This window comes from Oncorhynchus nerka, linkage group LG10, assembly GCF_034236695.1.
Source record: "Oncorhynchus nerka isolate Pitt River linkage group LG10, Oner_Uvic_2.0, whole genome shotgun sequence".
In the NCBI taxonomy this organism is placed as follows: Eukaryota; Metazoa; Chordata; class Actinopteri; order Salmoniformes; family Salmonidae; genus Oncorhynchus; species Oncorhynchus nerka.
In genome coordinates, this window is record NC_088405.1 from 13,602,330 (window position 1) to 13,626,777 (window position 24,448).

At 44.7% G+C, this 24,448-nt stretch overlaps 1 protein-coding gene across 5 annotated transcripts; it reads left to right on the top strand.

The window, feature by feature from the left end:
- Positions 1 to 1,052: 1,052 nt before the first annotated feature.
- Positions 1,053 to 24,031, top strand: LOC135559549 (aftiphilin-like). Of its 5 annotated transcripts, none has more exons than XM_065023028.1 (10): positions 1,053 to 1,245; positions 9,472 to 9,937; positions 10,147 to 11,261; positions 12,164 to 12,435; positions 12,569 to 12,695; positions 13,488 to 13,544; positions 15,135 to 15,251; positions 18,818 to 18,887; positions 22,492 to 22,576; positions 22,761 to 24,031. In XM_065023028.1, the coding sequence occupies exons 2-10, from the start codon at positions 9,505 to 9,507 to the stop codon at positions 22,909 to 22,911; spliced, it is 2,427 nt and encodes an 808-aa protein (XP_064879100.1). In that variant the 5' UTR covers positions 1,053 to 1,245; positions 9,472 to 9,504; the 3' UTR covers positions 22,912 to 24,031. The 5 variants fall into 5 exon arrangements, with proteins under 5 accessions (XP_064879100.1, XP_064879102.1, XP_064879104.1 ...); XM_065023030.1 differs by having other exon boundaries at positions 18,821 to 18,887; XM_065023032.1 differs by having other exon boundaries at positions 12,188 to 12,435.
- The last annotated feature ends 417 nt before the right edge of the window (positions 24,032 to 24,448 follow it).

The window sequence follows — 24,448 nt, forward strand, 5'->3', positions numbered from 1 at the left end:
GCTCAGTCAATGACTGTGTATTGCTGCCATAGCAGGCTCCAGATTTGTGGATGTCAATATTGAATGTGGACTGATTGTGGGCGGCTCCCTAATGGCACACTATTACCTATATAGTGCACTACCTTTGACCAGCTGTGGTCAAAATTAGTGCACTACATAGGGATAAGGGTGCTATTTGGGATGCAAAATGACTGTGTTGTTATAACAAGGAATAAATAACTTGTGGAGCCAAGTCTCATTTGCTGGGAGCTGAGGGCACCTTCAAGAACATAGATGTGTTTAAATGTATTTTCTCTCTTCAGCTGAGCGACGCCAGATGACCGGAAAAGGACCCTCATCTCTCTGAGACGTTGACCTTGACAATGTGTCAGTCAGACACATTACATGACAAATAGCTTATTCTATGTGGGTGTCGTTGAGTCCACTTAGCCTACAGAGGCCATGCATAGCAGTTCTTAATGGAAGAACAATCTCACTGAATGGATTGGATTCTTATAACCCATGATAATAATATGTATAACTCTGTATCTTTTGCCTGTCTGTCTGCCTCTGTCTGTCTGTCTGTCTGCCTCTTTCTTTCTCTCTCTATCTCCCTCTCAACTTGAATTACAATATTTCTCATGTTCAGCTGAATAAAATAGATGCAGCATGAGCGTCCTTCAATCACAGTCCAGTAGTTGATAGGTGCACTTGTCTAGGTGTGTCTGTGAGCACAGCACAGCTGGTGTAGGCTATAACCCATGTTAACATTATTACAGTATGAACAAAGGATATGTGGCAATTCCATGTGAGCAGCGATGTGTTCATCACAGGTGTATACTCTACAACTACATGCCATGCCAGGAAAGTATAGTTACCTACCCACTTTACCCAGAAGATCTCATGTTTTGTAAATATATATATTTTTTTTTGTGTAAATCAACACTAACTCTTATTTAATCTAAGCTAAATAAACAGCTAAAAGGAGGATTTTACAAATGAAAACATTTGGGCTGGCATTTCAGAAAGTAACGAATCGGCACAATTGTTTTATTCGTTTGTTATCATGCCAACAGAGTGAAGTGGAGAGATGCAGTAACAGTAGCTTGATAGATGGAGGCAGTGTAGCTAGCTACAGTCCAGGCACCTGCTACGCTAATTACCATAACAGGTATTTACTCTAAATCAACATTTTGTTTCGTACATCTTAGTTTATCTGCACATCCCGGTTGTGAGATGAACATGCCATAGCTACAACATCTGAAGGTAAGAGGGAAATAGCTAGCCAAGCAGCTTTAGGGAGCTAGTTGTTAGCTCTGGTCCAGGGCATTACGTGTGGCATTATGCCGCAAAGAGCCTTCTTCAATGGTCTGAATCTTTCAATTCATTCATCAAGGTTTTTTTTTCACACGATGTTGTTTAGTGACTGGCTTCAATATAGCTACTTTAAGTAAATATGTTGCTGAAGTGCTATATCTACCGCCACACGAGCTCATGCTCTGGATCTGCAATATGGGCTGTATCCGACGTAGGCCCTTGGACCAGAGTTAGTTAAATAAAACATTGCTGGTGTTTTGAAAAGCAAACACGCCTGTCTCATGTATGCTCACAGTTAACTGGCTAAGGTTAACTATTAAGAACTACGTATCTAGTTTACTAGCTAGATATCTAATCACAGCATTAGTTAGCCTGCCAGTTTAAGACACCTGCCTAATCTCAAATGGGTCTGTTGTTGTTTCAAAGCTAGCTAACATTAGTAGCTAACGAAATTGTATTTGTTTCTCAACAAGCTCGCTAGTTATATATTTTCTCATCATGACCCATTTCTCGTAGCTCAGGGTTGTCATCTCACTGTCAACAGGCATCAACTTCATTTCCCACTACTACAAGGTATCAAAGTCAAGTGGTTTATCTAGCTAGTTAGAACAACACTAGCCCCTTAATGACTCTCAGTTCCATTACATTACACGTCATTGGAGCAAGACGTCTTCTGTAGGGGGGAGTTTTGTTGAGTCCTGACCCTCGGGCTGGACATTAACACGCATTGCTTACCGTATGGTTTTGAATGCACAATGACCTTATTTTTCATATCAGCGAGAAATTATGTTAAATTGATACACACCCTTATATAGGGTTAGTGTTCCAACGACCATATCTGCATGTTACAGCAAATTAGCTACCTAGTGTAAACGTAACTCGGGAAGTGTAGCTGAAGTGTAGTTTTGTTGGATGGAGGTCGAGGCGCCCGTAGCTGTACAGATCTGTGCAAAACTGCTAGTGTTTTTAATTATTATTATTTTCTTTAAGGGATTCTTTCTCGCTGATGAAAGATTGACGTTTCTAAACGTTAAAACACAGAGTTGGGATTGTAGTTCACATTTTTCAGTTGACGGTAGACGTATATTCAGTGCAGTGCATTGGCATCATGTTACAGGAAGCTAGCTAACCGGCTTCTTCATTAGTTGGATAGCTATGGATATGCCTATATCTCTGTATGTACTCACTGATACCTAGTAAATTCGTGGTGAAGGGATATACTTGTTTGTTTACACACAGACATGGTCTGACATTATGGTGTGCTGGCTGATAATATTATGAAGTACAGAGTTTCTGGTGGAAGAGGATCTACCTTGTTCCCTATGTAGTGCACTACTTTTGACCAGTCCAGAGCCCTATTGGCCCTATATAGGGAGGGCACTATATAGGGAATAGGGTGCCATTTGAGACACAATCTGTTTATGTAGGTGCAGCATCAGCCCTCACCCTCCCTATCTGTGAGCTGACTAGTGGAGCACAATGGTGCTGCTGGATACAATTCCCTGGATCAGTTTACACTGACTGACTGGCTCGCTGACTGACTGACTGGCTCGCTGACTGACTGGCTCGCTGACTGACTGACTGACTGACTGGCTGGCTGACTGACTGGCTCGCTGACTGACTGGCTGGCTGGCTGGCTGACTGGCTGGCTGACTGACTGGCTGACTGGCTGGCTGACTGACTGGCTGGCTGACTGGCTGACTGACTGGGCTGGCTGGCTGGCTGACTGTCTGACTGACTGACTGACTGACTGACTGGCTCGCTGACTGACTGACTGACTGACTGACTGGCTCACTGACTGACTGGCTGGCTGACTGGGGGTGTTGTGTAGGCTTTGTCCTGGCTACTTTTTCCATTCCAATGGCCTCAACAACAAGAAAACAACTAAGACGGAGGTAGACAGTAGGCCTTTTGGTCCTAGAATAACTGATATTACAGGCAAGCAAGAGACTAAAGAATAATTGTTAACTTTGAGGTTATTTAACAGATTCTTCAATAATTGAATTGGATCATGTAATGGGGAAAGTGTGTTTGTGTACTGTAAGATGCAGCTAGTCTATCAGTGAGGAGTGAAGTAGGTAGCTAGTTAGACCTGCGTTATAGATTACCCCGTGACCTTGATCTCTCTGACATTCTCTCCTTGTCCCAGATGGCACCCTAAGGCTCACCCTGGTCAGAAGTAGTGCACTAGGGAATAAGGCACCATTTGTGATGCTCCCTCCTTCACCTTGAAGGTGAAGGTTCTCTACCCTTCTTTCAAAGTGTGCAGTCATACACTCTCCTTACTGAGTAAACAGTTTCCGTTGCAAAACGTTTTGAAACAAGCCAAACTTTTTGCTACGGTCTGCGACTAATGAATACACCCTAGGTTAGTCCATCCTTAATGCACAACAAATAACACGTTGGCAAGCTTTAATCCTGATAAGGCCTGAAACAGTCTTGATTTAGCCTGTTGCTTACTTTGCTGTTAATATCTGCTACTTAGTAATAATATAATATAGCCTAATAATATATTCCATTTAGCAGACACTTTTATCCATAGTGACTTAAAGTAGTCCGTGCATACATTCTCATATGGGTAACCCCAGTGGGAACCTACAAACCTGCTGTTATCTAGGACCACTTCAGCCTATAAAACACCCATTCCTCTGAGGGATAAGACTGAACATAGTCCAAACTCAGAGTTAACAACCAAATCTCGCTGCTGCTGTTTCGCGTGCCAAACATATTTGTGTTTGCAGTTCCTGTTTAGTGAGAGCACAAAGTCACGCATGGGGAAGTCAATGACACACAGGCTGCATTCAAAATGACACCCTGTTCACCTATCTACTGCACTACTTTTGACCACGGTCCACATAATAGTGCACTTGGGTAGTAGTGCATCACGTCTGTAGCCGTGAAGTGCTTTGAAAGGCTGGTCATGGCTCACATCAACACCATTATACCTGAAACCTTAGACCCACTCCAATTCACATACCGCACCAACAGATCCACAGATGATGCAGTCTCTCACTCCACACTGCCCTTCCCCACCTGGACAAAAGGAGCTGTGACAATGCTGTTCATTAACTCCAGCTCAGCGTTCAAAACCATAGTGCCCTTAATGCTCACCACTAAGCTCAGGAACCTGGGATCTGAACACCTCCCTCTGCAACTGGATCCTGAACTTCCTGACAGGCCGTCCCCAGGTGGTGAGGGTAGGTAACAACACATCCGCCACACTGATCCTCAACACGGGGACCCCTCAGGGGTCCGTGCTCAGTCCCCTCCTGTACTTCCTGTTCTCTCATGACTGCATGGCCAGGCACTACTCCAACACCATCATTAAGTTTGCAGATGACACAACAGTGGTAGGCCTGATCACCAACAACGATGAGACAGACTGTAGGGAGGAGGTCAGAGAACTGGCCGTGTGGTGCCAGGACACATCCTCTCCCTCAACACAATCAATACAAAGGAGGTAATTGTGGACTACAGGGAAAGGAGGACGGGGCTGTAGTGGAGCAGGTTGAGAGCTTCAAGTTCCTTGGTGTCCACATCACCAACAAACTAGTATGGTCCAAACACACCAAGACAGTCGTGAAGAGGGCATGACAAAGCCTGTTCCCCCTCAGGAGACTGAAAAGATTTGGTATGGGGCCTCAGATCCTTAAAAAGTTCTATAGCTACACCATCGAGAGCATCCTGACTGGTTCCATCACTGCCTGGTATACACCAGCCACCCAAGTCATAGACAGTCCTCTATGCTACTGCACGGCAAGTGGTACGAGAGTGCCAAGTCTATGTCCAAAGGATTTCTTTAACAGCTTCTACCCCAAGTCATAAGACTCCTGAATAGCTAATCAAATGGCTACCCAGACTATTTGCATTGGCCCCCCCCATTCGCTACTCTCTGTTTATTATCTATGCATGGTCACTTTAACTCTACCCACATGTACATATTACCTCAATTTCCTCGACTAACCCCGCACATTGACTCTGTATCGATACTAGAGGTCGACCGATTATGATTTTTCAACACCGATAACGATTATTGGAGGACCACAAAAAGCCGATACCGATTAATCGGCCGATTAAAAATAAAAAGTAAAAACGGATTTATTTGTAATAATGACAATTACAACAATACTGAATGAACACTTATTTTAACTTAATATAATACATAAATAAAAATCCATTTAGCCTCAAATAAATAATGAAACATGTTCAATTTGGTTTAAATAATGCAAAAACAAAGTGTTGGAGAAGAAAGTAAAAGTGCAATATGTGCCATGTAAAAAAGCTAACGTTTAAGTTCCTTGCTCAGAACATGAGAAAATATGAAAGCTGGTGGTTCCTTGTAACATGAATCTTCAATATTCCCAGGTAAGAGGTTTTAGGTTGTAGTTATTATAGTATTTATATGACTATTTCTCTCTCTACCATTTGTATTTCATATACCTTTGACTATTGGATGTTCTTATAGGCACTTTAGTATTGCCAGTGTAACAGTATAGCTTCCGTCCCTCTCCTCGTTCCTACCGGTGCTCGAACCAGGAACACATCAACAACAGCCACCCTCAAAGCATCGTTACCCATCGCTCCACAAAAGCCGCGGCCCTTGCAGAGCAAGGGGAACAACTACTCCAAGTCTCAGAGCGAGTGACGTTTGAAACGCTATTAGCGCACACCCCGTTAACTAGCTAGCCATTTCACATCGGTTACACCAGGGGTTGTAGGTAAGCATTTCACCTGTTGTATTTGGAGCATGTGACAGATTATATTAGATTTGACTATATAGGGAGTAAGGTGCCATTTGGGACTCAATCATACACTTGGGTGACATGATTACAGTTAATGTCTGACTAGCCAAAGTGTTGTTTTTTCAACACTTTTCAAACAAGTTTGAAAGGTTCTCTTTAAAAAAAAATCTTCTTATTTTTTCCTCCACAGGAGACCTTCTCCTGATGTTCATTTAGCAGGGCTCTACGCTGACCTTTTTTTTTTGCAAGGAGCACATTTGTGCCGAGTTGATAAATGTAGGTGCACACAAATACATTTAGAAGCACAATGAAATATATTAAAGCTAGAATTCCAAAACTGTCTTGGTACACTGGTGCTCCTAGGATAGAATTCCAGGTCAAACAGCTAAATATTTAGGCGCATATGTGAGTAAAATGGTTGCTCTGTTTAGCCAAACTTTGCTTTATTTGTTACTGCTACCTTACAATAGGAAGAGCATTTAGGCCTACTGTCTGTTAATAATGACATATGACTATGTAGAACAAGGCCTACTGTCTGTTAATAATGACATATGGCTATGTAGAACAAGGCCTACTGTCTGTTAATAATGACATATGGCTATGTAGAACAAGGCCTACTGTCTGTTAATAATGACATATGACTATGTAGAACAAGGCCTACTGTCTGTTAATAATGACATATGACTATGTAGAACAAGGCCTACTGTCTGTTAATAATGACATATGACTATGTAGAACAAGGCCTACTGTTAATAATGACATATGACTATGTAGAACAAGGTGTCTGTTAATAATGACATATGACTATGTAGAACAAGGCCTACTGTCTGTTAATAATGACATATGACTATGCAGAACAAGGCCTACTGTTAATAATGACATATGACTATGTAGAACAAGGCCTACTGTCTGTTAATAATGACATATGACTATGTAGAACAAGGCCTACTGTCTGTTAATAATGACATATGACTATGTAGAACAAGGCCTACTGTCTGTTAATAATGACATATGACTATGTAGAACAAGGCCTACTGTCTGTTAATAATGACATATGACTATGTAGAACAAGGCCTACTGTCTGTTAATGACATATGACTATGTAGAACAAGGCCTACTGTCTGTTAATAATGACATATGACTATGTAGAACAAGGCCTACTGTTAATAATGACATATGACTATGTAGAACAAGGCCTACTGTTAATAATGACATATGACTATGTAGAACAAGACCTACTGTCTGTTAATAATGACATATGACTATGTAGAACAAGGCCTACTGTTAATAATGACATATGACTATGTAGAACAAGACCTACTGTTAATAATGACATATGACTATGTAGAACAAGGCCTACTGTCTGTTAATAATGACATATGACTATGTAGAACAAGGCCTACTGTCTGTTAATAATGACATATGACTATGTAGAACAAGGCCTACTGTCTGTTAATGACATATGACTATGTAGAACAAGGCCTACTGTCTGTTAATAATGACATATGACTATGTAGAACAAGGCCTACTGTTAATAATGACATATGACTATGTAGAACAAGGCCTACTGTTAATAATGACATATGACTATGTAGAACAAGACCTACTGTCTGTTAATAATGACATATGACTATGTAGAACAAGGCCTACTGTTAATAATGACATATGACTATGTAGAACAAGACCTACTGTTAATAATGACATATGACTATGTAGAACAAGGCCTACTGTTAATAATGACATATGACTATGTAGAACAAGGCCTACTGTTAATAATGACATATGACTATGTAGAACAAGACCTACTGTTAATAATGACATATGACTATGTAGAACAAGGCCTACTGTCTGTTAATAATGACATATGACTATGTAGAACAAGGCCTACTGTCTGTTAATAATGACATATGACTATGTAGAACAAGACCTATTGTTAATAATGACATATGACTATGTAGAACAAGACCTACTGTTAATAATGACATATGACTATGTAGAACAAGACCTACTGTTAATAATGACATATGACTATGTAGAACAAGGCCTACTGTCTGTTAATAATGACATATGACTATGTAGAACAAGGCCTACTGTTAATAATGACATATGACTATGTAGAACAAGACCTACTGTTAATAATGACATATGACTATGTAGAACAAGGCCTACTGTCTGTTAATAATGACATATGACTATGTAGAACAAGACCTACTGTTAATAATGACATATGACTATGTAGAACAAGACCTACTGTTAATAATGACATATGACTATGTAGAACAAGGCCTACTGTCTGTTAATAATGACATATGACTATGTAGAACAAGGCCTTCCTTTTATTTTTCTCCCACCACCACATTTATTTGATTGATTGAACATTCAGGATGTCTTCTAGTAGGCCGTTCTGTACTCAACCTGTCTTCTAGTAGGCCGTTCTGTGCTCAACCTGTCTTCTAGTAGGCCGTTCTGTACTCAACCTGTCTTCTAGTAGGCCGTTCTGTACTCAACCTGTCTTCTAGTAGGCCGTTCTGTACTCAACCTGTCTTCTAGTAGGCCGTTCTGTATTCAACCTGTCTTCTAGTAGGCCGTTCTGTACTCAACCTGTCTTCTAGTAGGCCGTTCTGTACTCAACCTGTCTTCTAGTAGGCCGTTCTGTACTCAACCTGTCTTCTAGTAGGCCGTTCTGTACTCAACCTGTCTTCTAGTAGGCCGTTCTGTACTCAACCTGTCTTCTAGTAGAACAAGGCCTACTGTCTGTACTCAACCTGTCTTCTGTAGGCCGTTCTCAACCTGTCTTCTAGTAGGCCGTTCTGTACTCAACCTGTCTTCTGTTCTGTACTCAACCTGTCTTCTAGTAGGCCGTTCTGTACTCAACCTGTCTTCTAGTAGGCCGTTCTGTACTCAACCTGTCTTCTAGTAGGCCGTTCTGTACTCAACCTGTCTTCTAGTAGGCCGTTCTGTACTCAACCTGTCTTCTAGTAGGCCGTTCTGTACTCAACCTGTCTTCTAGTAGGCCGTTCTGACTCAACCTGTCTCTAGTAGGCCGTTCTGTACTCAACCTGTCTTCTAGTAGGCCGTTCTGTACTCAACCTGTCTTCTAGTAGGCCGTTCTGTACTCAACCTGTCTTCTAGTAGGCCGTTCTGTACTCAACCTGTCTTCTAGTAGGCCGTTCTGTACTCAACCTGTCTTCTAGTAGGCCGTTCTGTACTCAACCTGTCTTCTAGTGTCTTCTAGTAGGCCGTTCTGTACTCAACCTGTCTTCTAGTAGGCCGTTCTGTACTCAACCTGTCTTCTAGTAGGCCGTTCTGTACTCAACCTGTCTTCTAGTAGGCCGTTCTGTATTCAACCTGTCTTCTAGTAGGCCGTTCTGTACTCAACCTGTCTTCTAGTAGGCCGTTCTGTACTCAACCTGTCTGTGTGTTCTCCCTACAGATCTATGAGGCCTTCAGCCAGGAGAGCTCTCCCATGGAACAGGAAGTGATGCCCATATACTCCTCCTCCCCCCCTCCGCTGGACGACGAATCAGGGGGAGAGGAGGACGATGACGAGTTTGGGGATTTCTCTGGGGGTGTGGCAATGTCATCCAACCAGCCGTGCCCCTCCACAACAGACCCCGCCTCCCCGACCCCATCAACTGTGAGCTTTAGTGTTAGTAACTCCTCCTCTTTCTCTGGAACTACCCATAGCAACGGAATCTCGAAACAGTTCCGAGCAGCTGACGACCTGAAGAAGCCACGGGCGCCGGACCAATCACAGCCCGCTAATACTGGGACCTCAGAGGTCGGCAGGGTTCGGCCGGGGTTGGAGGTCAAAGGGCAGCCCTGTCATTGCGACCTCCCTGACCTCCCTCTCACCAATGGGTTTGTCAAGCGGAATCACCAGGGGACCATGTCTGCAGGTAACAACTTTAGTCCCGAGGGCTGTCATGGAGTTGTTAGTGAGGTTGCCTAGCAACTTAGTCTTTGTAATACAAGTTTTTGTTTTTGTTGTATTGTGTTTTTAATCCTCAATAATTTTGAATATGTACTGTTGTACTCAAATGGCTGAGGCATCTCTATATGTATTTTAAATACGTTCCAGTAAAATGTATTAATCAATTCACCACAGGTCTTGTACCGGCTGGCCTGGGCTCCCCCAGCCAGGAGCAGGGGTTTGCAGACTTCTCTGCGTTCGCCGAGCCAGAGATGGAGCTGGAACCCTGGTGCTGCGGCTTCACTCACACTCACAGTACGGAGCACAGGAAGGACGGCAGGATGGAGGGGACAAACCTAACCAACGGTTTCTGCAATGCACACTCGGTCCAGAAGGACATGGAGCAGCGGGCCAGAATAGAGCCTGGCGGGTCTGACTCTCAATGTTTAGCACAGCAAGAGGACAGGGACTGCACTCGAGTCCAGCAACACTGTGAGCTAAGGGGCCACCCTCAGGACTCTGGCCTCTTAGCCCCCATAGAGGTGCTCTGTGCTAGGGGTGAGGGGCTGGGGGAGCCTGGAGAGAGGGCACCCAGCATCAACAGGGATAGCACGCTTACACAGGACCCAGAACTGGGAGGGAGGAGGGTGGAGGAGGAGGAAGATAAGGAGAGCGAAACAGAGGACAGTGTCTCTCCTCTCCAGACCACAGTCAGTGGGTCAGTGAGTGAGGAGTTTGCCTCCTCTGGTGAGGCTGTGTCGTCAGATGCTTTGGAGGAGTTTGGGAACTTTGGCGAGACGGTCTTCACTCCCTCGTCAATAGGGGAGGAGGAGAAGGAGAAAGATGAGGTGCAGCGGAGTGACCTCAGGGAGGAGACCGAGACAAAGTTGGTGGAGGAGGAAGATGAAGAAGAGGACTTTGGAATCTTCAGGGATGCTGGATCCTTCCCTAGCCAGGAGGACTTTGCTGACTTCAACCAATCGGAGTCCAGGACACAGGAGGGCTTTGGTGACTTTGAACAGGACTATTCTGAGGACCTAGGTACGACCCAGGCGTGTGGGGAGGAGGTTGGACATGGAGACCTTCCCCTCAGCGACAGCTTTGCAGACTTCCACTCTGCTCCCCTGGAGGGGCAGGGTGAGAGGGAAGAGGGCTGGGGGGCGTATGGAGACCAGGGAGGTCTGTCGGAGGGGGAGACCTGGGCAGAGTTTGGAGAGGAGGATAGAGCCAGGCGGACAGAAGAGGCAGAGGCGAAGAAGTGGGGAGAGAGATGTCAGGGAGGTGCTGCTGTACGAAGGGACAGTCTGCAGGTGAGTGGTCTTCTGAGTTATTAGAGTGCATTTATATTGTGTAATGCCGGAGAGACAGTCCCAGCTCCAACACCTCACATTTTCCCCAACACGGCCGACACACAATTTATACCGGTGAGATGAATGGTCAGCCGCCGCATGCTCAAATGTAAAGTGATAGAGAGTTGGGACTCCAAACAGGATTCTCCAGGAGTCTGGATAACGAGGCATCCAACAGTACTTAGTTGTCCCACGTCTGGTAGAAATCCACTCTGACATTTGTAGTATGTTTGTCATAACCTTTGACTCTGCAAGAATAATTCTGCCCGGATGGTTTTTATTATTGTATCAATAGATTGTCACTGCAGTTCGCCTAGAGGTAGCTCCTAGAGGTAGCTCCTAGAGGTAGCTCCTAGAGGTAGCTCCTAGAGGTAGCTCCTAGAGGTAGTTCCTAGAGGTAGCTCCTAGAGGTAGCTCCTAGAGGTAGTTCCTAGAGGTAGTTCCTAGAGGTAGTTCCTAGAGGTAGTTCCTAGAGGTAGTTCCTAGAGGTAGCTCCTAGAGGTAGCTCCTAGAGGTAGCTCCTAGAGGTAGCTCCTAGAGGTAGCTCCTAGAGGTAGCTCCTAGAGGTAGCTCCTAGAGGTAGCTCCTAGAGGTAGCTCCTAGAGGTAGTTCCTAGAGGTAGTTCCTAGAGGTAGCTCCTAGAGGTAGCTCCTAGAGGTAGCTCCTAGAGGTAGCTCCTAGAGGTAGCTCCTACCTAAATGAGTTTGCTGGAATAAGACAGTTCCTGCCAGACTTCAGTTTGCTTCGAAATCAGGTAGATGGACATAGTTAGTTTAAAAATATTTCCCATTAATTGTGTGTGATTACAATGTAGTAGACTGCACTGTACTAGATCTCAAACAAGCCATGTCTCTCCCATTCAGTCCTCCCTGTCTATCCGGCTACAGAGAGTCCTACAGACCAGCTTCCCTGCAGTGGCAGTCCCAGAACTGGATCAGGAGAGGGAGGAGACTGGGGTGGAGGGGGAGGAGACTGGGGTGGAGGAGGACGAGACTGCCGTGGAGGAGGAGGAGACGGGGGTGGAGGACAGTGGGGATGAGGTGTTGAATGTGCTCAGCCTCAGGGCTCTGCTAGAGACTCTAGACACACAGCCTGAGGAAGAGGAGACAAAGGGGCTCAACCACACTACACACTGGTGAGAGAACCTCTAGTGATGATGATGATGATTATAACGATGATGGTTCAGTGGAATAACAGCAGATAGCATTGGAGGCTGGCCAAAGCACTACTCTGCTGTATGTGACCGCCTCCTTGTTTGCTTTACCCAGGGTTCCTAGGGGCGCGTGGCGGCAGCCTCAGGACCTCCACGATGCCGTGGGCCTGGGATTCCAGTGGGGCGGTTCCCATAGCAACAGGGCCCTGCTCCGCTGTCTGGGGATGGACACCAGAAACATGGTAACGGCCTCTTTTCAGTTTAAAGCCACACTCTGTAGTTATGTGAATGGCTCCATGCGTAGCAACAGAATAACAGCAGATGTAAAGAACAGTAAGAAAATGGATGGATGGCATTTCACATGACTTTAAAACATCTACATATATAGTGCTCAATGAAGGACTTTCCATCAGAGCAACATAACTAAATAAAACATGAAGCCATCTGCCTTTGACAACAACAACATCAATGATGTAGTAAGTCATGTGTCTGTCTGTCTGTCTGTCTGTCTGTCTGTCTGTCTGTCTGTCTGTGTCTGTCTGTCTGTCTGTCTGTCATGTGTTGAGTTGAGTTTGAGTTTATTTTTACAGGGACAGTGCACATTAATCAACGTTTCAGTAAAAGTGGCGTTTTTAGCCAGCTGGCTAATTTTCAAACGCAGTCCCTGGGCAGGTTATTAAAAACAATAACAATACAGACAATCATTGAGCAGTGAGCATTGAACACTCCCTGTGTCTTGTCTGTCTGTCCGTAAGCCCCTCCCTCTCTCCTCCCTCCCCATAATTCCATATTGTACATCATCTACTGTAAATATGTCTATATGTCCCCTTTACTATGTAGAAGTGTTCTGTTGTTGCTGTATCTATAGTGCACATACTGTATGTGGATTATATGTCAATTCTTCATCTATAATATAATGTTATTCTGTCTGTATATTCTGTTTATTGGTGTAAAAGCAGCACCATTTCACCAGCTTGAATTCCTGCTACATGTAAAGTTACTTGGTGATTTCTGATTCTGTCTCTCCTCCACAGTTGTTCACTGGTCAGAGAAAGCAGCCTGTCATAGTTCCTGTGTTTGCAGCCAGCCTGGTGAGTGGACTGATGCAGATACTGTACTGTGTCCCAAATGGCACCCTGTTCCCTATACAGTACACTACTTTAGACCAGGGCCCATATGGACACAGACCATGGTGGCCCTTGTTCCATTTCTGTCCCTAGATCCTCCCCCTAAGCATGTGTACCAGTCAGTTTGTTCCGTTATGCCAAACATGACCAGGAGTTGACATGATAACACAAACAGATCTGGGACCAGGCTACCTTCCCTACTGGGAACTACTGGGTAGGTGTAAAGCAATAAGATGATGACTTGGCAGTCGGCCATATTGCTTTCTCCCTCTCCAAACCTTTCATCATGTGACCACGTGTTCCATGGTGACCTCTTTCTTTCTCTGCCTTTCCCCTTCACCTTTTATTCCCTATCGCTCTCCCATCTCTCTCTCTTTCCCCCGTTATCCCCCCTCTCTCATCTCTCTCTCTCTTTCCCCGTTATCCCCCCTCTCTCCTCTCTCTCTCTCTTTCCCCCGTTATCCCCCTCTCTCCTCTCTCTCTCTCTTTCCCCCGTTATCCCCCTCTCCTCTCTCTCTCTTTCCCCGTTATCCCCCCCCTCTCTCCTCTCTCTCTCTCTTTCCCCCGTTATCCCCCTCTCTCCTCTCTCTCTCTCTTTCCCCGTTATCCCCCTCTCTCCCTCTCTCTCTCTTTCCCCGTTATCCCCCCCTCTCCCATCTCTCTCTTTCCCCGTTATCCCCCTCTCTCTCTCTCTCTCTCTTTCCCCGTTATCCCCCTCTCTCCCATCTCTCTCTCTTCTTTCCCCGTTATCCCCCTCTCTCCCATCTCTCTCTCTTTCCCCGTTATCCCCCTCTCTCCCATCTCTCTCTCTTTCCCCCGTTATCCCCCTCTCTCTCTCTCTCTCTTTCCCCCGTTATCCCTCCTCTCTCTCTCTCTCCCCGTTATCCCCCCCTCTCTCTCTCTCTTTCCCCCGTTATCCCCCTCTCTCTCTCTCTTTCCCCCGTTATCCCCCCCTCTCTCTCTCTCTTTCCCCGTTATCCCCCCCTCTCTCTCTCTTTCCCCCGTTATCCCCCCCCTCTCTCTCTCTCTTTCCCCCGTTATCCCCCCCTCTCTCTCTCTCTCTTTCCCCCGTTATCCCCCCTCTCTCTCTCTCTCTTTCCCCCGTTATCCCCCTCTCTCTCTCTCTCTTTCCCCGTTATCCCCCTCTCTCTCTCTCTCTTTCCCCGTTATCCCCCCCCCCCTCTCTCTCTCTCTTTCCCCGTTATCCCCCCTCTCTCTCTCTCTCTTTCCCCGTTATCCCCCTCTATCCCATCTCTCTCTCTTTCCCCGTTATCTCCCATCTCTCTCTCTCTTTCCCCGTTAGCCCCCCCCCCTCTCTCTCTCTTTCCCCCGTTATCCTCTCTCTCTCTCTTTCCCCGTTATCCCCCTCTCTCCCATCTCTCTCTCTCTTTTCCCCGTTATCCCCCTCTCTCCCATCTCTCTCTCTCTTTCCCCGTTATCCCCCCCTCTCTCCCATCTCTCTCTCTCTCTTTCCCCCGTTATCCCCCCTCTCTCCCCTCTCTCTCTTTCCCCCGTTATCTCTCTCTTTCACCCTCTCCCCTCTTTCTCTCTCAGGGAATGTTAGAGCCCACCAAAGAGCCACTGAGACCAGCTTCAACTGCGGAGAAGACTGCTGCCACAGCACAAGCACTTCCTGGGTCACAGGAAACCACCACCACCTCGTCAATACAGGTACAGAAACAGGTGTAGGGAGAAGTTGTCCTAGATGCTGATATGTGGTCAGTTTAGCATTTTCCCTCCAAATGGTTACAGTTAGAATTGCGGGAGGTGAAGCAGATCCTAGATCTGTACTTAGGGGAAACTTCACTCCAGAGCAACAGGCACACCACGGCTGTGTGTGAACATGTTACCAGCTGTTAAACTCTCCTCCGTCTTTGTTTCTTCAATCCCGCACCCCTTTCTCAAAGCTCATTGGAGGAGGAGGGACCTTAGATACTGTCTTCAAAATAAACTTTGAGAGAGAGGCAAGAATAGTTATGTTCCTTGAATTGAGGACAGAAGAGGCAAGGATGTGACAGTTGGTAATGTTTTCAGACAGCCTGTGGCTAGGATGTGACAGTTGGTAACGTTTCCAGACAGTCTGTGGCTAGGATGTGACAGTTGGTAATGTTTCCAGACACTCTGACTAGGATGTGACAGTTGGTAACATTTCCAGACAGTCTGTGGCTAGGATGTGACAGTTGGTAATGTTTCCAGACACTCTGACTAGGATGTGACAGTTGGTAACATTTCCAGACAGTCTGTGGCTAGGATGTGACAGTTGGTAATGTTTCCAGACACTCTGACTAGGATGTGACAGTTGGTAACATTTCCAGACAGTCTGTGGCTAGGATGTGACAGTTGGTAATGTTTCCAGACACTCTGACTAGGATGTGACAGTTGGTAATGTTTCCAGACAGTCTGTGGCTAGGATGTGACAGTTGGTCATGTTTCCAGACAGTCTGTGGCTAGGATGTGACAGTTGGTCATGTTTCCAGACAGTCTGTGGCTAGGATGTGACAGTTGGTAACGTTTCCAGACAGCCTGTGGCTAGGATGTGACAGTTGGTAACGTTTCCAGACAGTCTGTGGCTAGGATGTGACAGTTGGTAACGTTTCCAGACAGCCTGTGGCTAGGATGTGACAGTTGGTAACGTTTCCAGACAGTCTGTGGCTAGGATGTGACAGTTGGTAATGTTTCCAGACACTCTGACTAGGATGTGACAGTTGGTAATGTTTCCAGACAGTCTGTGGCTAGGATGTGACAGTTGGTCATGTTTCCAGACAGTCTGTGGCTAGGATGTGACAGTTGATCATGTTTCCAGACAGTCTGTGGCTAGGATGTGACAGTTGGTAACGTTTCCAGACAGCCTGTGGCTAGGATGTGACAGTTGGTAACGTTTCCAGACAGTCTGTGGCTAGGATGTGACAGTTGGTAACGTTTCCAGACAGCCTGTGGCTAGGATGTGACAGTTGGTAACGTTTCCAGGCAGTCTGTGGCTAGGATGTGACAGTTGGTAATGTTTCCAGACAGTCTGTGGCTAGGATGTGACAGTTGGTAACGTTTCCAGACAGTCTGTGGCTAGGATGTGACAGTTGGTAATGTTTCCAGACAGCCTGTGGCTAGGATGTGACAGTTGGTAATGTTTCCAGACAGCCTGTGGCTAGGATGTGACAGTTGGTAATGTTTCCAGACAAGTCTGTGCCTAGGATGTGACAGTTGGTAACGTTTCCAGACAGCCTGTGGCTAGGATGTGACGGTTGGTAATGTTTCCAGACAGTCTGTGGCTAGGATGTGACAGTTGGTAACGTTTCCAGACAGTTTGTGGCTAGGATGTGACAGTTGGTAATGTTTCCAGACAGCCTGTGGCTAGGATGTGACAGTTGGTAATGTTTCCAGACAGTCTGTGGCTAGGATGTGACAGTTGGTAACGTTTCCAGACAGTTTGTGGCTAGGATGTGACAGTTGGTAATGTTTCCAGACACTCTTGACTAGGATGTGACAGTTGGTATTGTTTCCAGACAGTCTGTGGCTAGGATGTGACAGTTGGTCATGTTTCCAGACAGTCTATGGCTAGGATGTGACAGTTGGTCATGTTTCCAGACAGTCTGTGGCTAGGATGTGACAGTTGGTCATGTTTCCAGACAGTCTGTGGCTAGGATGTGACAGTTGGTAACGTTTCCAGACAGTCTGTGGCTAGGATGTGACAGTTGGTAACGTTTCCAGGCAGTCTGTGGCTAGGATGTGACAGTTGGTAATGTTTCCAGACAGTCTGTGGCTAGGATGTGACAGTTGGTAACGTTTCCAGACAGTCTGTGGCTAGGATGTGACAGTTGGTAATGTTTCCAGACAGCCTGTGGCTAGGATGTGACAGTTGGTAATGTTTCCAGACAGCCTGTGGCTAGGATGTGACAGTTGGTAATGTTTCCAGACAGCCTGTGGCTAGGATGTGACAGTTGGTAATGTTTCCAGACAAGTCTGTGGCTAGGATGTGACAGTTGGTAATGTTTCCAGACAGTCTGTGCCTAGGATGTGACAGTTGGTAACGTTTCCAGACAGCCTGTGGCTAGGATGTGACGGTTGGTAATGTTTCCAGACAGTCTGTGGCTAGGATGTGACAGTTGGTAACGTTTCCAGACAGTTTGTGGCTAGGATGTGACAGTTGGTAATGTTTCCAGACACTCTTGACTAGGATGTGACAGTTGGTATTGTTTCCAGACAGTCTGTGGCTAGGATGTGACAGTTGGTCATGTTTCCAGACAGTCTATGGCTAGGATGTGACAGTTGGTCATGTTTCCAGACAGTCTGTGGCTAGGATGTGACAGTTGGTCATGTTTCCAGACAGTCTGTGGCTAGGATGTGACAGTTGGTAACGTTTCCAGACAGTCTGTGGCTAGGATGTGACAGTTGGTAACGTTTCCAGACAGTCTGTGGCTAGGATGTGACAGTTGGTAACGTTTACATTGGTAATTGGTAGGATGTGACAGTTGGTAATGTTTCCAGACACTCTGACTAGGATGTGACAGTTGGTAATGTTTCCAAACAGTCTGTGGCTAGGATGTGACAGTTGGTAATGTTTCCAGACACTCTGACTAGGATGTGACAGTTGGTAATGTTTCCAGACAGTCTGTGGCTAGGATATGACAGTTGGTAATGTTTCCAGACACTCTGACTAGGATGTGACAGTTGGTAATGTTTCCAAACAGTCTGTGGCTAGGATGTGACAGTTGGTAATGTTTCCAGACACTCTGACTAGGATGTGACAGTTGGTAATGTTTCCAGACAGTCTGTGGCTAGGATGTGACAGTTGGTAATGTTTCCAGACATCCTGTGTCTCACACAGTAGTATACCCATCACAAACAGGGCAACATTGGGCACTATATTTTACACTCCCTTGATAATGAAGTTAACCCTAAACTCTGACCTATGATCAGATATCCTTACTGCGGATCCTAACCTTAGCATTAGGAGGATAATGACAATGTCTGACCCTAGACTAACTAACTCCCAATTCCTCTGTGCTGTCCTCTATCCATCACGAAGACCTGGCCATATTCACAAAGTGTCTTGAAGTAGGAGTGCTGATCTAGGATCAGTCTTTTAACTCATAATCAATAAGATAACAAGAACCAGGGGGACCTGATTCTAGATCAGCACTCCTTTGTCTGATGTGCTTTTGTGAGTATGGGCCTTCAAGAGCCTGTGTTGAATAGAGGGCACACTGCTGAGCCTCACTACAGTTTGTTCCTTCCGCCAGCAGGGGGCCCCCCAGCCTTGGTCCCAGTTTGACTGGAGCAGCAGTGGCCTTGGTATCAACCGTCTGGATGGTACGTCCTCCCACTGAGCCCCCTACCTACAGGGCTAGAGATGAGGCTGCTGAACACACTCTCCCCTCCGACTCTGCTGCTACCTGACTCCTGTTATTCTCTTTGGTTCCAATGTCCACACCAGCATACTAGACTACCATTTATAATGAAGCAATGTGTTGGACATACTAGACTACCACCTATAATGAATCAATGTGTTGGACACACTAGACTACCACCTATAATGAATCAATGTGTTGGACATACTAGACTACCACCTATAATGAATCAATGTGTTGGACACACTAGACTACCACCTATAATGAATCAATGTGTTGGACATACTAGACTACCACCTATAATGAATCAATGTGTTGGACATACTAGACTACCACCTATAATGAAGCAATGTGTTGGACATACTAGACTACCACCTATAATGAAACAATGTGTTGGACACACTAGACTACCACCTATAATGAAGCAATGTGTTGGACATACTAGACTACCACCTATAATGAAGCAATGTGTTGGACACACTAGACTACCATTTATAATGAAACAATGTGTTGGACATACTAGACTACCATTTATAATGAAACAATGTGTTGGACATACTAGACTACCACCTATAATGAATCAATGTGTTGGACATACTAGACTACCACCTATAATGAAACAATGTGTTGGACACACTAGACTACCACCTATAATGAAGCAATGTGTTGGACATACTAGACTACCACCTATAATGAATCAATGTGTTGGACATACTAGACTACCACCTATAATGAATCAATGTGTTGGACATACTAGACTACCACCTATAATGAAGCAATGTGTTGGACACACTAGACTACCATTTATAATGAAGCAATGTGTTGGACATGCATTCTAAGTAAGTGGTATGCAAGTGTGGACTTTGGAACATAGTCCCTATCACCCCTCCCCCACTCCATCTCTCCTCTGTTCACATTGATGTCTCCCTCTAGATGGTACTACTCATTTTCATGACCTACTGTCCCTTTAATTGTATCTTGTACTGTGGAATCCCAAGGCTCTCTCTCTCTATACGTCTAACTTAACCGGCTACCTCGTCTGCCCTGTATAGAGTGATGGTGATGAGGTTTCTCACATGTTGTTACCCTTCATCATTGACCCAAACACTGTTTCTTATTGCACTGGGCGAGAGATCTTTCAGTATTCGTGGAGGGAATGGGGCAAAGACAAGTCAAGCCATATAGATGAATGTGTGGCCATAGCCTAAAGGGAATCCCCCCCAGTAGCTGCATTTTGGTTGTAGTAGAAAGGTTGTAGTAGAAATAAGCTCATGTGAAAAAGCCTGAACTCCAGACCTGTTCTGTACTAACATTCCACTCCTCATATGCCAAAAATTATGTTTGGCATGACATGAAGTGGAATATTAGCACAAACAGACTGGTATCCAGACTAGAGAAAGCCAGGATCCTCTTACTAGTACCCAGGATAGAGAAATACAGGATCCTCTTACTAGTACCCAGGATAGAGAAAGCCAGGATCTTCTTACTAGAACCCAGGATAGAGAACGCCAGGATCCTCTTACTAGTACCCAGGATAGAGAAATACAGGATCCTCTTACTGGTACCTAGGATAGAGAAAGCCAGGATAGAGAAAGCCAGGATCCTCTTATTAGTACCCAGGATAGAGAAAGCCAGGATCCTCTTACTGGTACCCAGGATAGAGAAAGCCAGGATCGTCTTACTAGTACCCAGGATAGAGAAAGCCAGGATAGAGAAACCCAGGATCATCTTACTAGTACCCAGGATAGAGAAAGCCAGGATCATCTTACTAGTACCCAGGATAGAGAAAGCCAGGATCCTCTTATTAGTACCCAGGATCCTCTTACAGGAACCCAGGATAGAGAAAGCCAGGATCCTCTTACTGTTACCCAGGATAGAGAAAGCTAGGATCCTCTTACTAATACCCAGGATAGAGAAAGCCAGGATCATCTTACTTGTACCCAGGATAGAGAAAGCCAGGATCCTCTTACTGGTTCCGAGGATAGAAAAATCCAGGATAGAGAAAGCAAGGATCCTCTTACTGGTTCCGACGATAGAGAAATCCAGGATAGAGAAAGCAAGGATCATCTTACTAGTACCCAGGATAGAGAAAGCCAGGATCCTCTTATTAGTACCCAGGATAGAGAAAGCCAGGATCCTCTTACTGGTACCCAGGATAGAGAAAGCCAGGATAGAGAATGCCAGGATCATCTTACTGTTACCCAGGATAGAGAAAGCCAGGATCCTCTTACTGGTACCCAGGATAGAGAAAGCCAGGATCCTCTTACTGGTACCCAGGATAGAGAAAGCCAGGATAGAGAAAGCCAGGATTTTCATACTGGTACCCAGGATAGAGAAAGCCAGGATAGAGAAAGCCAGGATCATCTTACTAGTACCCAGGATAGAGAAAGCCAGGATAGAGAAACCCAGGATAGAGAAAGCCAGGATCCTCTTACTAGTACCCAGAATAGAGAAAGCCAGGATAGAGAAACCCAGGATAGAGAAAGCCAGGATCCTCTTACTAGTACCCAGGACAGAGAAAGCCAGGATCCTCTTACTAGTTCCCAGGATAGAGAAAGCCAGGATAGAGAAAGCCAGGATCCTCTTACTGTTTTCTGTTTAAGCTGCTATTCTGTGTTTTCTTATATTCTTCTGTATCTTTACTTTTCATTTTCTTTGTAAAATAAAGAGGACATATATATTCAGTAAACTGAAACTGATCTTTACAATCACTGTGATTATATTAACACAATATCTGCAAAAGAAAATACAATTTGATTTAGCTTGAATATGTTTTTATATTTCTTTTTAGATTCCCCCCAACCAATGAGATGTTTTAAGGTTCTTTCAGTGTGGTTGCAATAAACACTGTTGTAAATACGTGAATAAACCTCTTTCTAATATATTACACCTATCTGAGCTGTCCTGCCTCTTGGTTTTCTCTGGCTGTTCTATCACTGCACTGACCACTTTCCTCCATAGACATGGATAGATGTAACACATCCTGGTTTAACATGGGCAGTGCCATTGAGGCCGTTCACCATAAGGAAGCAGTCAACTGGGTGGGAATTTCTATAGGATAAGTAAGGATCACAGAATTCCATCCAGGTCAGCAGGAAGGATCTGCCAATGAATTATACTCCTGAGCAAACGTCCCATACCTGGATGTGGCTGTAAATCACCTACCTTGGCCTTAATGCCTGTTCAGACAATACACTCCAGGAGGCAGTATGCAAACCCTTTCAGATTGTTAACCGACTGTCAATTAACTAATTTAAGTCAAATGGAGAGAGCCCTCAATATTGCTGCCCATGCTGTCACGGAAGACAGAATGGCAAAGATTTAAGGAAGAGCCCTCTATCCAACTCTATGCTGCTTTCCTCTGTTCTGGAGATTCTTATTCCAGCTCCATACTGCCACCCACTGTGTTGAAAGACCAAATTCTTGATGGTTTCTTCACCACTTGCTAGTAGTTTGTACACCTTTTATTTGGACAGAAGTGCCATGGTGGTCTTTTTGTTTTGAACTCTAAACACAGGTGCAATGTATTTGTGTACATGTGTGTGTGTGTGATGTGGTGGATCCAGAGCTAGACAGTGACACAAGCAGCCGTCCAGCTGACACCCTGAACCACCTTATGTCTACTATGGAGAATACCACCACCTCCACCAGGTCAGACTGACACACACACACACACGTAGTGATCAATAATTGCTAATCAAGCATAATCGATTGGTTTTATATAGTGCTTTGCCAGGTCTGAAAGAGCTTTGCATGGAAAGAGGGGAAACTCACCTGCAATCAAATGTCGCCTCTGTGTTTTTCCATCTTAATGTGTTGTGTGTGTTTGTGTCAGGAAACCCCATAGGGATGAGGAGGACCAGCTGAGTGAGGAGGCAGCCAGGGTGATCTGTGGGCTGGCTGACCTGTCCTTCATGAAGGCTAAGGTCCTAATGTTCCCCATCACCCTCACACCAGCCGCTGGCTCTGGTACACTGCTAGAGTGATGCACACATGGATGGATGCACACACACACAAACACAGAAGACTTGTCCGCTTCAAAGCTAGATTGAACATTAATGCAAAGTCAAAATGTTGATCATCAGTAATATGGTGAAATAGTTAGTCTTTTGTTCTGAATGTATTGATGTATTTATGTTGTGACACAGTGGTTGAGGTCTAAGACTGATCCACACTTACCTCCAGTCATCTGCCTCGTTCCTCCAGTGGTCTTAGATCAATTTCCTGTTTCTCTTTTCAAGATGAACATTTTATCTTCATGTATTTATTATTGATGTGTGTATAGTTATTCATGTAAATTCATCATAAATCCATAGGAAATATATTGTATTTAATATTTACATAACAGTTTGGAAATAACAATATTTATATGATATATGTTTGTGTTGTTGATCTAGAGTGTGATTTCCTCTTAAATGGCACCCTATTCCCTATATAGTGTACTATTATTGTCCAGAGCCATATGGGACCTGGTGAAAAGTAGTGCACTACATAGGGGATAGAGTGCCATTTGGGACAAACACCTATCATCATGGGGTTAACTACTGTTAAATAATATAATAGCACAAGTCTTAATGAATAGGGCCTCCAGAACCCTAATATTTCTGATTAGTGTCTCGGGGAAACACAGTCCTGTGTGTTCAGATGATCTGCCATTAAAGGGACAATCCAGTATTTGTACATCCATTTTTTTTAACCTTTAAATGAATGAAATGTAGCCATTGATTGTTAAAGAATTTAATGTATAAATGCCTCCTGATCTTAGTTCAACTGTCTTACCCAATCAGAACCAAATGATCAGCGTGTTTCACTACATTGCTTGTAAATAATGTAATTGGTAACTAACGCTGTAAAGCTTCAGAATGTGGTTAAACTATCATGTTGATCTCATGGATGGTCAGTCCTTGCATCCATCCTTGCTTCATCTTTGAATTTGAGTGGTTTAATTTCTCCAGCTCCATCCCTCAGCTGTTTACCAAAAGAAAGTAGCGGGCGGCCATTTAGTTATTTGAATCCCAGATTGCCCCTTTAAGGATAATGGGACAGTGATGCTCACATGTAAAGAGGGATCAGTGTTTGCGGAAATATATTTTATTTGATTCCTTATTTCCATTTTGTGTGTTTGATATTTGGGTTTGTTATAATTTCTTCTCACACTTGTTCCCGCTGCCTGTCTACATCTTCAAGGATGCCTTTGCTCATTCTAAAGATATGAAATGAATGTGACCTGTAGTTCACTGGTGCTGAATAATAAGATCTGTGGAGGAAAACTATGGACTGTAAAATGTAAGGGACTTGTTATGGAAAAACATAAGACATTAAAGAGCGTATAGAAAGGTTTGAAAGCGTTGCTCTCCTTGGCTGTTCCTTTTTAATGTACATTCAAATGGAAATGATTTAGAAGAGGTACATGAGTGTGAACGTGTGTTTGTCTGTGGTGAGATTCAAACACGTTACCACTAGATTATTACACTAGATGTTTACGTTAAACGTCCACTAGATTATTACACTAGATGTTTACGT

What these genes read in the sequence shown, in the direction of transcription:
- LOC135559549 (XM_065023028.1), top strand. Translation starts at nt 9,505, where the DNA reads ATGGAACAGGAAGTGATGCCCATATACTCCTCCTCCCCCCCTCCGCTG. An exon ending in GGATGGACACCAGAAACATG is followed by an intron (nt 12,696 to 13,487) that starts GTAACGGCCTCT and finishes TCTCCTCCACAG; the next exon opens with TTGTTCACTGGTCAGAGAAA. An exon ending in TGGTATCAACCGTCTGGATG is followed by an intron (nt 18,888 to 22,491) that starts GTACGTCCTCCC and finishes TGGTGGATCCAG; the next exon opens with AGCTAGACAGTGACACAAGC.